Raw genomic sequence first — 14,830 nt, 5'->3', positions numbered from 1 at the left:
TATATTGAATTCTCCTAAGCCAGATAGAGGCATGTTTAGGATTTTTTTCAATTGAGCTTTCGAATTTACGCATACAAGAAAATAACTGCAGATGCTGGTACAAATCGAAGGTAATTATTCACAAAATGCTGGAGTAACTCAGCAGGTCAGGCAGCATCTCGGGAGAGAAGGAACGGGCGACGTTTCGGGTCGAGACCCTTCTTCAGACTGATGTCAGGGGGGGCGGGACAAAGGAAGGATATAGGTGGAGACAGGAAGATAGAGGGAGATCTGGGAAGGGGGAGGGGAAGAGAGGGACAGTTTTTTGAGAATGGTGGAAGGCACCAATATAAACTGGTGCCCTTCACATGGATGCTAATCCACTTCATTTCACAGTCTGGCTGATCCAAGTCATTCTCTTCCTGTGCAATCAGATTATCTCCAACGGCAATGAAGACACCACCATGTGCATCCCCTTCTTTACTGCGATCCTTTCGAAACACTTGAAAATTCTGTGGAAAAGTCTCCCCAGTGGTAATGTTGGTATTTAACCAAGACTCCGTACCTACAACTATGTCAGGGGTTTCTTCCTGGAGGAGGTGCTGGAAGCTTGGGAGTTTAGCACGCACACTTTGACAATTAACATTGATCATCTTGAGAGATCGATCCTTTTGTTTATTCTTACGGCACTTAGTTTGACGTTTTTTATTTCCATTAGTCTCACTGCTGTTCTTGATCGGGATAGACGTTTATGTGTTAACGTGTAGGGATAGTGTTAATGTGCGGGGATCATTGGTCGGCGCGGACCCGGTGGGTCGAAGGGCCTGTTTCTGGGCTGTATCTCTAAAAAAAACAAGAATCTTTCCCGGCCATTGTGCCTGTGTCTAGATTAAGGGGGCATACGTTTAATGTGAAAGGTTGGAGGTGCAAAGTGGATCTGAGGGGAGCTCAGGAAGACTGAACGTTATTCAGGGAGGCTGGAAGTCGTGTCAAGGATGCCTGCTGCCCTTTTCTCTCCTCTACCTTTTTGAAGAAGATGCAAGAGTTGGAAAGCTCAGGTACAGACTCAGAAACAGCTTCTTCCCCGCCGCTAACAGACACCTCGACAAATCACTTATTTTACACCACATTGTGAATTTGTGGAATTCTCTGCCACAGAAGGCAGTGGAGGCCAATTGACTGGATGAATTTAAAAGAGAGTCAGATTGCACTGTAACCTTGGTGTTTTGCACCCATCGTTGTGTTTATCACTGCTGCGTGTACACCGTATCATTCAGCATGGACGTGGTGGCTCAAAGGGATCGTTCCGCACTGTACGACTCCATGACACTCGTTGTCCCAGACAACTAGGGGTGCCCACTATCTCGCTCCCAAATAAGGGCAAGATGACGTCACCGCCCCGCGCCCAACATGACCTCACCCAGCCAGTGGACACATGCTCCCGCTCCACCAATGGCGGCCGCCCGGAGGGGAGGGGGGGCGGGTTGCAACGCAACCTCCATTAGGCCCCCGGACCTAGACTGTCCGGAGCTAAAGTGTCGGGACCTAAACTGTCGGGACCTACAGCTTCGGGACCTACAGTGTCGGGGCCTACAGTGTCGGGGCCTACAGTGTCGGGGCCTACAGTGTCGGGGCCTACAGTGTCGGGGCCTACAGCGCCCTCTGGGCCTAATACGGGACAAGGGCGGTCCCATACAGGACAAACAAATTTAGCCCAAAATACGGGATGTCCCGGCTAATACGGGACAGTTGGCAACCCTACAGCCAACTTACTATCTAAGGGGCCACACTTATGCACTAGAACTACAGATTTTTAGTGAAAAGTATCATACATTATCTTATTAGGTGCTCATTTAAAAAACACTCATTGTATTTGCTTGAAATGCCAGATTCAGGAATAGCTTCTTCCCCTGTTATCAGACTACTGTACTGTCCTCCCATAAGCCACGGGTGTAATCTTGATCTCCCAACCTACCTCATTGCAGTCCTTGCACTTTCTTTATCTGAACCTCCTCTGTAACTGTAACACAATACTCTGCACTTTAAAAAAAGTTTTTTTTTGTTTTCGTTTAGTTTATTATTGTCACATGCACCGAATTACAGTGAAAAGGTTTTTGTTGTGTGCTAACTAGTCAGCAAAAAACTATTATACTCATGCACAGTACTCTTTGATTGATTTAGATTTTAGATTTAGAGATACAGCGCAGAAGCAGGCCCTTCGGCCCACCGGGTCCGCGCCGCCCAGCGATCCACGCACACGCACACTAACACTATCCCACACCCACTAGGGACAATTTTTACATTTGCCAAGCCAATTAACCTACATACCTGTACGTCTTTGGAGTGTGGGAGGAAACCGACGATCTCGGAGAAAACCCACGCAGGTTACGGGGAGAACGTACAAACTCCGTACAGACGGCGCCTGTAGTCAGGATCGAACCTGATTCTCCGGCGCTGCATTCGCTGTAAGGCAGTAACTCTACCGCTGCGCCACCGTGCCGCCGGGATCTCACAAAAGCTTTCACTACGTAAAATATAGAACAGTACAGCACAGGCCCTTTGACACAATGTCTATGTCAAACATGATGCCAAGACCAACTCTTAACTGCCTGCACATAATCCATTTCCCTCCATTCTTGCATATCCATGTGCTTATACAAAAGTCTCTGAAACACCACCATTGTATCTGCCTCCATCACCACCCTCCAGTAGGGTTGCCATCTTCCTCACTCCCAAATACGGGACAAGGTGACGTCACCGCCCTGTGCCCCACGTGACCTCACCCAGCCAGCAGCCACGTGCTCCCGCTCCATCAAGGGTGGGCGCCCGGGCGGGAGGTGGGTTGCTATGCAACCTCCATTAGGCGGCGCCCAGGCCTCCGAACCTAGACTGTCCGGAGCTAAAATGTCGGAAACCTAGTGTTGGGACCTAAAATTGGGGCCGATAGTGTCGGGGCCTACAGCGTCCAGGCTTATAGCCCCCCCCCCCCCCACCCACCCCCGGGCCTGATACCTTTGTGGAGCGGGAGCACGTGTCCACTGGCTGGGTGAGGTCTCATGGGACGCGGGGCGGTGACGTCACCCTTTAACCCTGATTTGGGAGTGAGGAAGTTGGCAACCCTACTAATATGGGACAAGGGCAGTCCCATATGGGACAAACCAATTTAACCCAAAATACGGGATGTCCCAGCTAATACGGGACAGTTGGCAACCCTGCCCCCCCCGGCAGCACATTCCAGGCACCCACCTCCCTGTGTGTAAAAATAAAAGCCCCTCACATCTCCTTTAAACTTTGCCCCTCTCATCTTAAAGTTAACCCTCTAGTATTTGTAGGAAGGAACTGCAGATGCTAGTTTACATCGAAGATAGACACAACATTCTGGAATAACTCAGCGGGACAGGCACCATCTCTGGAGAAAAGGAACAGGTGATGTTTCGGGTCGAAACCCTTCATCAGACTGAGGAAGTATATTCTAATATTTGATATTTCCCTTCGCCCGCCCCGGATCGCGGGGCTTGGGTCGGCCCGCCGCGGACCTTTCATCGTTCGGCGCGGCCTGGAATGTGGCAACTTCAACAGCCTGACCGCGGGAGAAGATGGCAGGGGAAGAGAAAAGACATTCTGGCCTTCCATCACAGTGAGGAGGTGACTGGAGGAGACTCACTGTGATGGATGTTTCTTTTATTTTTTGTTTTGTGTTGGTTGTGATTGTGTGTGAAATTGCTTATTTTTATTGCTCTATTGCTGGACTGTGGGTGACCTTTCATTTCACTGCACATCTTGTATGTGTATGTGACAAATAAACTTGACTAGACTCGACTGGACTAGTATTTGATATTCCCTTCCTGGAAAAAAGGTTCTGATTTGTGTATCTCAGTAGAGGTTGCAATAAATAAACCAATACCGATACCTTCAAGAAACTTTAATATACGCCAAATGTGCCTAGAGAACATGTGGCTTTCTGACTAACTATTCAAACCATTAATTACTGGCTCTACGCAAGGTCTTGTCAGTGCAACAAGTCTCACCTTCGAACATAAACATTACCATGGCAACTTGCCAACTCTTTAGTAAAACAGACAGAAAAAAAACCTGGATCGCTTATTTCACTTGCCAAGGTAAGGAGCCAGATTTAGCAGCTTAAACACCAGCTTCCTGGAGCCAGCAAAAAAGCTTGAGTGATTCCAGCAAGATTGGAGGCAAAGGATGGCAACCCAGAACAATGCATAAAACATAGAACAGCACAGCACAGGAACGGGCCCTTCAGCCCACAATGTCCGTGCCGAATATGATACCAAGTTAAACTCAGAAGGGATAGTAGAATTAGGCCAGTCGGCCCATCAAGTCTACTTATGGTTGCCATCATCCTCACTCCCAAATAAGGGACAAAGGGTGATATCGCCGTCCCACGTGACCTCACCCAGCCGGCGGCCACGTGCTCCCGCTCCACCAGTGACAAAACATAGGCAGGTGGGACATGTATAGATGGAGCACATTGGTCGGTGCGGGAAAGTTGGGCCGAAGGGCCCATTTCCACGCTGTATAACTTTATGACTCTCTAAGACTCTAAAAGCTCCAAGACCACTTCTCTCCAGCATAGGACATACCCAGTGATGTGATGGAGCCTGGCACGTTATGTTAGAGATGCTTCTCTAGCTACCTCAAACTTCCACAGAAATCCTTTCTCCCTAGATTTTAGTTTAGTTCAGAGGTACAGGAAGCATTGAACAAAAGAGAACTTAAGACAATCGGCCGCATAGAATACCTCAGTGACAAAGAGCGTTCGAGGATCAATGATATCCAGGAAATGTCTGAATCGCCCACGAAAAGTAGACTGTAAGAAAAAAAGGAAGAAAAAAAATCAGAAACAAACGTTCATATTAACCAATAAACAGATAAAAGCATTATCCACATAAGCTGGCAACAAAAATAATATGCAGTTGCATGTTACAGCTGAAATCTTAATTCAGTTAGAATTTTACAAACAATATTCAGAACCAAGAATTTGCATTTATATAACATAAAATTGTCCCAGGGCACTTTGTACAATTGAAAGCATGGCGAGGAAGATAGGAGCTGATTAAAGGGCAGGAGAGATGTTGGACGACTCAGGGGCTTAATCCCAGGGATTGCGGAAGGGGGGGGGGGAGAAAAAAATAAAATCGGGGACACGGACACCAATGGTGGAACTGGAAACAATCTAGAAATCTAATTAAAGGATGTGGAATATAACGTGGAGGCATTGCCTGATGGAATTTCAAAATAAGAGTGCTTTAAAATCAGCCATGATCACATTGAATGGTGGAGCTGGCTCGAAGGGCCGAATGGCCTACTCCTGTACCTATTGTCTATTGTCTACAAATTGGAGAAAATGAGATTCTGACAAGTCATACCTAATAAAAAATATTCCAGGATCTTCGGTTTCCTCCCACACTCCAAAGATGTACAGGTATGTAGGTTAATTGGCTGGGTAAATGTAAAAATTGTCCCTAGTGGGTGTAGGATAGTGTTAATGTACGGGGATCACTGGGCGGCACGGACTTGGAGGGCCGAAAAGGCCAGTTTCCGGCTGTAGATATATGATATGATATGATATGATCTCCCAGTTGCTAACCACTTAACTCCCCTTCCCTCCTACTCCCACACTGACCTTTCAGTCCTGGGTAGGGTTGCCAACTGTCCCGTATTAGCCGGGACATCCCGTATATTGGGCTAAATTGGTTTGTCCCAAACGGGACTGCCCTTGTCCCGTATTAGGCCCGGGGGATGCTGTAAGCCCGGACACTATAGGCCCGGGCACCGCTGTAGGCCCGGACACTATAGGCCCAGGGTCCGCTGTAGGCCCTGGGGCCGCTGTAGGCCCATGGTCCGCTGTAGGCCCGGGGGCCACTGTAGGCTAACGGAGTGTGTTCGGGGAGCGGGACCGAGTGTGTTCGCCGAGCGGAGGTTGCATAGCCTCCCGGCCTGGGTGGCCACCATTGGTGGAATTGGGAGCACGTGGCCGCTGGCTGGGTGAGGTCACATGGGGCGCGGGGCGGTGACATCACCTTTTATCTCTTTTTTGGTAGTTAGGAAGTTGGCAACCCTAATCAGAGGCCTCCTCCATTGTCAGAGTGTGGTCACACGCAAACTGGAGGAACAGCACCTCATATTTTGCTTGGGTAGCTTATAACCCAACGGTATGAAAATGAAATTTTAAGGTAACTTCTATAAACACCTTCCTCCCCCCTCCCCTTTCTCTTTCCCAAACACCTTCTCCCCACCCCCTCACTCCCCCCAGACCTTGCACAGGTTTCTACCCCCCCTCACCACTAAATGTCTGTCAACTGGCTTCACTGTTCACAACTATGTATCCTTCTTGGGGCAACACCTGCTTCTATACCCAACCTTTGTCTGTCTATTCCCCCCCCCCCCCCCCTTGGTATAAACCCGCATCTGCAGTTCCTTTTTATTACACAAATATTCCAAGGAAAGACACAAAATGTGGGTCAGGAAGCATCCCTGGAGAACATGGATAGATGACATAGAAAATAGTTGTTGTAGGAGGCTATTTGGCCCTTCAAGCCAGCACCGCCATTCATTGTGATCATGGCTGATCATCCACCATCAGTAACCCGTGCCTGCCTTCTCCCCATATCCATTGATTCCGCTAGCCCCGAGAGCTCTATCTAACTCTCTCTTGAAAACATCCAGTGAATTAGAAAATAGGTGCAGGAGGAGGCCATTCGACCCTTCGAGCCAGCACCACCATTCATTGTGATCATGGCTGATCATCCACAATCAGTAACCCGTGCCTGCCTTTTCCCCATATCCCTTGATTCAACTAGCCCCTAGAGCTCTATCTAACTCTCTTTAAAATTCATCCAGTGAATCGGCCTCCACTGCCTTCTGTGGCAGAGAATTCCACAAATTTACAACTCGGTGAAAAAGTTTCTTCTCACCTCAGTTTTAAATGGCCTCCCCTTTATTCTTCGACTGTGGCCCCTGGTTTTGGGCTCCCCCAACATTGGGAACATTTTTCCTGCATCTAGCTTGTCCAGTTCTTTTATAATTTTATATGTTTCTATAAAATCCCCTCTCATCCTTCTAAATTCCAGTAAATACAAGCCCAGTCTTTCCTCGTATGACAGTCCCACCATCCCCGGGGATTAACCTCGTGACGTTTCGGGTCGGGACCCTTCTTCAGACTGATTGCAAGGCGAGGAGAAAGAAAGCTGGAAGAGGGGAGGGGGCAGGACAAAGCCTGGCAGGTCATAGGGTCAAAAACAAGAGGGAAATGTACAGTTTAGACAGTTTAGTTTATTGTCACGTGTACCGAGTTACAGTGAAAAGCTTATGTTGCGTGCTATCCAGTCAACAGAAAGACGAGACATGATTACCACTGAGCCATTTATAGTATGTAGATACAGGGTAAGGGAAAAGCGTTTAGTGCAAGGTAAAGCCAGCAAGGTCAGATCAAGGATAGTCCAAGGGTCATTAATACACTGGAATTTAGAAGGATGAGAGGAGATCTTATTGAAACTTAAGATTATTAAGGGATTGGACACACTAGAGGCAGGAAACATGTTCCCGATGTTGGGGGAGTCCAGAACCAGGGGCCACAGTTTAAGAATAAGGGGTAGGCCATTCAGAACGGAGATGAGGAAAAACTTTTTCACTCAGAGAGCTGTGAATCTGTGGAATTGTCTGCCTCAGAAGGCAGTGGAGGATAACTCTCTGGATGCTTTCAAGAGAGAGTTAGATAGAGCTCTTAATGATAGTGGAGTCAAGGGATATGGGGAGAAGGCAGGAACGGAGTACTGACTGTGGGTAATCAGCCATGATCACAATGAATGGCGGTGCTGGCTCGAAGGGCTAAATGGCCTCCTCCTGCACCTATTTTCTATGTTTCTCTGAATAGCGTTCAGTGCAAGGTAAAACCAGCAAGGTCAGATCAAGGATAGTCCAAGGGTTACCAATGAGATAGATCAGGATTGCTCTCTAATTGTTGATAGGACGGTTCAGTTGCCTGATAACAACTTGGAAGGAAGAAACTGTCCCAGAATCTGGAAGGTAGGAGAACCAAGACCCAGAGGACAAAGGTTTAAGGTGAGGGGGGAAAGATTTAATAGGAAACTGTAGCCTCCTTTTGCTCTGGTATTTTATTTCATTCTTCACATGTGTAAATTATAATGTTTTATTCTTAATTGTTTACTGTATGTCATGTTGTTACTTGCGAGCAAAGCACCAAAGCAAATTCCTTGTATGTATACATACTTGGCTAATAAAATGTATTCAATTCATTTTAATTCAATTCAATTCTATTGAAAACCCAGGGTGGTGGGTCATTGCAACGAGCTGCCAGAAGAGGAAATTGAGGCAAGTACTATAACAACATTTGGACAGATACATGGATAGGATAGGTTTAGAAAGATATGGGCAAAACATAGGCAGGTGGGACATGTATAGATGGAGCACATTGGTCGGTGTGGGACAGTTGGGCCGAAGGGCCAATTAAATGGTAGGCCATTTAGAACTGAGATGAGGAAAAACTTTTACAGTCAGAGAGTTGTGAATCTGTGGAATTCTCTGCCTCTGAAGGCAGCGGAGGCCAATTCTCTGAATGCATTCAAGAGAGAGAGCTAGATAGAGGTCTTAAGGATAGCGGAGTCAGGGGGTATGGGGAGAAGGCAGGAACGGGGTACTGATTGAGAATGATCAGCATTGAATGGCGGTGCTGGCTCGAAGGGCCGAATGGCCTCCTCCTCCACCTATTGTCTATTGTATAACTTTATAGACAATAGACAATAGACAATAGGTGCAGGAGTAGGCCATTCAGCCCTTCCAGCCAGCACCGCCATTCAATGCTATCATGGCAGATCACTCTCAATCAGTACCCTGTTCCTGCCTTCTCCCCATACCCCCTCACTCCGCTATCCTTAAGAGCTCTACCCAGCTCTCTCTTGAAAGCATCCAACGAACTGGCCTCCACTGCCTTCTGAGGCAGAGAATTCCACACCTTCACCACTCTCTGACTGAAAAAGTTCTTCCTCATCTCCGTTCTAAATGGCCTACCCCTTATTCTTAAACTGTGGCCCCTTGTTCTGGACTCCCCCAACATTGGGAACATGTTTCCTGCCTCTAATGTGTCCAATCCCCTAATTATCTTATATGTTTCAATAAGATCCCCCCTCATCCTTCTAAATTCCAGTGTATACAAGCCCAATCGCTCCAGCCTTTCAACATACGACAGTCCCGCCATTCCGGGAATTAACCTAGTGAACCTACGCTGCACGCCCTCCTTAGCAAGAATATCCTTCCTCAAATTTGGAGACCAAAACTGCACACAGTACTCCAGGTGCGGTCTCACCAGGGCCCGGTACAACTGTAGAAGGACCTCTTTGCTCCTATACTCAACTCCTCTTGTTACGAAGGCCAACATTCCATTGGCTTTCTTCACTGCCTGCTGTACCTGCATGCTTCCTTTCATTGACTGATGCACTAGGACACCCAGATCTCGTTGAACTCCCCCTCCTCCTAACTTGACACCATTCAGATAATAATCTGCCTTTCTATTCTTACTTCCAAAGTGAATAACCTCACACTTATCTACATTAAACTGCATCTGCCATGTATCCGCCCACTCACACAACCTGTCCAAGTCACCCTGCAGCCTTATTGCATCTTCCTCACAATTCACACTACCCCCCAGCTTAGTATCATCTGCAAATTTGCTAATGGTACTTTTAATCCCTTCGTCTAAGTCATTAATGTATATCGTAAATAGCTGGGGTCCCAGCACCGAACCGTGCGGTACCCCACTGGTCACTGCCTGCCATTCCGAAAGGGACCCATTTATCCCCACTCTTTGCTTTCTGTCTGTCAACCAATTTTCTATCCATGTCAGTACCCTACCCCCAATACCATGTGCCCTAATTTTGCCCACTAATCTCCTATGTGGGACCTTGTCGAAGGCTTTCTGAAAGTCGAGGTACACCACATCCACTGACTCTCCCCTGTCAATTTTCCTAGTTACATCCTCAAAAATTCCAGTAGATTTGTCAAGCATGATTTCCCCTTCGTAAATCCATGCTGACTCGGAATGATCCTGTTACTGCTATCCAAATGCTCAGCAATTTCGTCTTTTATAATTGACTCCAGCATCTTCCCCACCACTGATGTCAGACTAACTGGTCTATAATTACCCGTTTTCTCTCTCCCTCCTTTCTTATGACTCTCTAAGACTCTAAGAGCTCCAAGACCACTTCTCTCCAGCATAGGACATACCCAGTGATGTGATGGAGCCTGGCACTTTATGTTAGAGATGCTTCTCTAGCTACCTCAAACTTCCACAGAAATCCTTTCTCCCTAGATTTTAGTTTAGTTCAGAGGTACAGCACGGAAACAGGCCCTTCGGCCCACCGAGTTCGCGCCAACCAGCGATTCCCGCACATTAGCAGTATCCTACACACACTAGGGACAATTTACATTTGTACCAAGCCAATTAACCTACAAACCTGTATGTCTTTGGAGTGTGGGAGGAAATGGGAGCACCCGGAGATAACCCACGCAGGTCACGGGGAGAACGTACAAGCTCCGTACAGAAGTGTGCGTTTTCACACTTCTGTATCGAGTACAGTGTGCAAGACCCTGAACAGCACTGATGTAGAAGGATGTTGAGGTCCAAGTCTACAGCTCTCTGATGCGATGGGTTGTGCCCAGAGCGCTACGGTGTGGGAAGATGCTTGCATAAGTTCTCCGAGATAAGTTCTCCGAGATAGACTTTGCGACCTATTTTAAATGTTTATCGGTACAAGTTGCCAATTTTCCCAATTATTTTTGGTTTTTCATATTCAATCCGCAAGGCGAACAGACGTTAACAAGTAGAATAAAAACAAAAACAAAAAATTCATCTTCGCTGACACATCCTGTAAATGTAAACACGGGGCGTATTTTGCAGCTGGAAGCCAGAGTCCGAATCCCGTGCAAGAAAGTATGGTTCGACTAAACGTGAAGGGAAGATTATTCAAGGTCACCTCCACCAGCACCAAGAATACCATACAACAGCCAAGGAAGGTGGGTGGCACAGCGCCAGAAACCCAGGATCAACCTTGAACTCGGGTGTTGCCTTTCTGGAGATTGATCGTTCTCCCAGTAACTGCATGGGTTTCCTCTGGGTGCTCTGGTTTCCTTCCACATCCCAAAGACATGCAGGTTTGTAGGTCAATTAGCCTCTGTAAATTGTCCCCTAGTATGAATGCAGTGGATGAGAAAGTGGGATAACAGGGCGGCACGGTGGCGCAGCGGTTGAGTTGCTGCCTTACAGTAGGTGCAACGCTGGAGACCCGAGTTCGATCCTGACTATGGATGCTCTCTGTACGGAGTTTGTGGGTTCTCCCCGTGACCGACAATAGACAATAGGTGCAGCAGGAGGCCATTCGAGCCAGCACCGCCATTCAATGTGATCATGGCTGATCACTCACAACCAAGTACCCGGTTCCTGCCTTCTCCCCATACCCCAAGACTCCGCTATCTTTAAGAGCTCTATCTAGCTCCCTCGTGAAAGCATCCAGAGAATTGGCCTCCACTGCCTTCTGAGGCAGAGAATTCCACAGATATACAACTCTCTGACTGAAAAAGTTTTTCCTCATCTCTGTTCTAAATGGCCTACCTCTTATTCTTAAACTGTGGCCCCTGGTTCTGGACTCCCCCAACATTGGGACATGTTACCTGCCTTTAACATGTCCAATCCCTTAATAATCTTATATGTTTCAATAAGATCGCCTCTCATCCTTCTAAATTCCAACGTATACAAGCCCAGTCGCTCCAGTCTTTCAACATACGACAGACCCACCATTCCGGGAATTAACCTGGTGAACCTACGCTGCACGCCCTCAATAGCAAGAATATCCTTCCTCAAGTTTGGAGACCAAAACTGCACATAGTACACCACGTGCAGTCTCACTAGGGCCCTGTACAACTGCAGAAGGACCTCTTGCTTCTATGCTCAACTCCTCTTAGACAATAGACAATAGACAATAGGTGCAGGAGTAGGCCATTCGGCCCATCGAGCCAGCACCGCCATTCAATGTGATCATGGCTGATCATTCGCAATCAGTACCCCGTTCCTGCTTTCTCCCCATACCCCCTGACTCCGCTATCCTTAAGAGCTCTATCTAACTCTCTCTTGAATGTATTCAGAGAATTGGCCTCCACTGCCCTCTGAGGCAGAGAATTCCACAGATTCAAAACTCTCTGACTGAAAAAGTTTTTCCCCATCTCTGTTCTAAATGGCCTACCCCTTATTCATAAACTGTGGCCCCTGGTTTTGGATTCCCCCAACATTGGGAACATGTTTCCTCCCTCTAATGTGTCCAACCCCTTAATAATCTTATACATTTCGATAAGATCCCCTCTCATCCTTCTAAATTCCAGTGCATACAAGCCTAGTCGCTCCAGTCTTTCAACATATGACAGTCCCGCCATTCCGGGAATTAACCTAGTAAACCTACGCTGCACGCCCTCAATAGCAAGAATATCCTTCCTCAAATTTGGAGACCAAAACTGCACACAGTACTCCAGGTGCGGTCTCACTAGGGCCCTGTACAACTGCAGAAGGACCTCTTTGCTCCTATACTCAACTCCTCTGGTTATGAAGGCCAACATTCCATTGGCTTTCTTCACTGCCTGCTGTACCTGCATGCTTCCTTTCGGTGACTGATGCACTAGGACACCCAGATCTCGTTGTTCGTCCCCTTTTCCTAACTTGACACTATTCAAATAATAATCTGCCTTCCTATTCTTACCACCAAAGTGTGATTCTTATCACACTTATCCACATTAAACTGTATCTGCCATGCATCCGCCCACTCACACAACCTGTCCAAGTCACCCTGCAACCTCATAGCATCTTTCTCACAGTTCACACTACCACCCAGCTTTGTATCATCTGCAAATTTGCTAATGTTACTTTTAATCCCTTCATCCAAGTCATTAATGTATATTGTAAATAGCTGCGGTCCTTGCGGTACCCCACTAGTTACTGCCTGCCATTCTGAAGGGGACCCATTTATCCCCACTCTTTGCTTTCTGTCTGCCAACCAATTTTCTATCTATGTCAGTACCCTACCCCCAATACCATGTGCTCTAAGTATACCCACTAATATCATATGTGGGACCTTGTCGAAGGCTTTCTGAAAGTCAAGGTGCACTACAACCACTGACTCTCCCCTGTCCATTTTCCTAGTTACATCCTCAAAAATGCCAGAAGATTAGTCAAGCATGATTTCCCCTTCGTAAATCCACGCTGCTCTAGATGTCAACTTATTTACATCGGCGAAACCAAGCGCAGGCTCGGCGATCGCTTCGCTGAACACCTGCGCTCGGTCCGCATTAACAAAACTGATCTCCCGGTGGCCGAGCACTTTAACTCCCCCTGCCATTCCCAGTCTGATCTTTCTGTCATGGGCCTCCTCCAGTGCCATAGTGAGGCCCGCCGGAAATTGGAGGAGCAGCACCTCATATTTCGCCTGGGCAGTTTGCAGCCCGGTGGTATGAACGTCGACTTCTCCAACTTCAGATAGCTCCTCTGTCCCTCCCTTCCCCTCCTCCTTCCCAGTTCTCCCTCTATCTTCCTGTCTCCACCTATATCCTTCCTTTGTCCCGCCCCCCTGACATCAGTCTGAAGAAGGGTCTCGACCCGAAACGTCACCCATTCCTTCTCTCCCGAGATGCTGCCTGACCTGCTGAGTTACTCCAGCATTTTATGAATAAATCGATTTGTACCAGCATCTGCAGTTATTTTCTTATACTGACTCGGAACGATCCTTTTACTACTATCCAAATGCTCCGCAATTTTGTCTTTTATAATTGACTCCAGCATCTTCCCCACCACTGATGTCAGACTAACGGTCTATAATTTCACGTTTTCTCTCTCCCTCCTTTCTTAAAAAGTGGGATAACATTAGCTACCCTCCAATCCACAGGAACTGATCCTGAATCTATAGAACATTGGAAAATGATCACCAATGCATCCACGATTTCTAGAGCCACCTCCTTAAGTACCCTGGGATGCAGACCATCAGGCCCTGGGGATTTGTCAGCTTTCAGTCCCATCAGTCTACCCAACACCATTTCCTGCCTAATGTGAATTTCCTTCAGTTCCTCCGTCACCCTAGGATCTCTGGCCACTAGAACATCTGGGAGATTGTTTGTATTGCTTGGGTTTTCTCCGAGATCTTTGGTTTTCTCCCACACTCCAAAGTCGTACCAGTTTTAAGTATAATTGGCTTGGGTTTGTATGCTTGCTATGTGTAAATTGTCCCTAGTGTGTGTAGGCTTGTGCTAATGTGCGGGGATCGCTGGTCGGCGCGGACTTGGTGGACCGAAGGGCTTGTTTCCATGCTGTATCTCTAAACTAAACTTGTGTGAATGGGTGATTGATGGTTGGGGTGTCGATCGGTGGGCTGAAGGGCCTTTTTCCATGCTGTAAAATCAAAACCTGGTTGTGGTGTCTGCTTGTAGAAACAAGGAACTACAGATGCTGGTTTACGAAAGAAGACAGAGTGCTGGAGTAGTTCAGCGGGTCAGTCAGCATTAATCAGTCTGAAATAGGGTCCCGACCAGAAACATCACCAATCTCCTGAGTTCTCCTGTGATGCTGCCTGTCCCACTGAGTTCCTCCCCACTCTGTGTCTTCTGTGGTGTCTGGTTTACCAGTTACTGGCGATCGCTATCCGAAACGTCACCCATTCCTTCTCTCCAGAGATGCTGCCTGACCCGCTGAGTTACTCCAGCATTTTGTGATACTCTACCAGACAAAGCACATATGTCTCACATAGGTGAGAGACCAGCACTCTCCAGCCCGAAACAC

The 14,830-nt window shown here is 47.4% G+C and overlaps 1 protein-coding gene across 1 annotated transcript in view; it reads right to left on the bottom strand.

The window, feature by feature from the left end:
- The window catches only part of LOC144595875 (sideroflexin-5-like), a 221,213-nt gene that overhangs the window by 195,422 nt on the left and 10,961 nt on the right, over positions 1 to 14,830 (bottom strand). The window contains exon 2 of the mRNA XM_078403737.1: positions 4,745 to 4,813. Within this exon, the coding sequence (XP_078259863.1) occupies positions 4,745 to 4,813 (69 nt within the window). The remainder of the gene's footprint in view (positions 1 to 4,744; positions 4,814 to 14,830) is intronic.

This window comes from Rhinoraja longicauda, chromosome 1 (genome assembly GCF_053455715.1).
Source record: "Rhinoraja longicauda isolate Sanriku21f chromosome 1, sRhiLon1.1, whole genome shotgun sequence".
NCBI classification, from domain to species: Eukaryota; Metazoa; Chordata; class Chondrichthyes; order Rajiformes; family Arhynchobatidae; genus Rhinoraja; species Rhinoraja longicauda.
The sequence above is the reverse complement of the archived record's forward strand: the minus strand, read 5'-3'. Positions and strand labels throughout refer to the sequence as shown.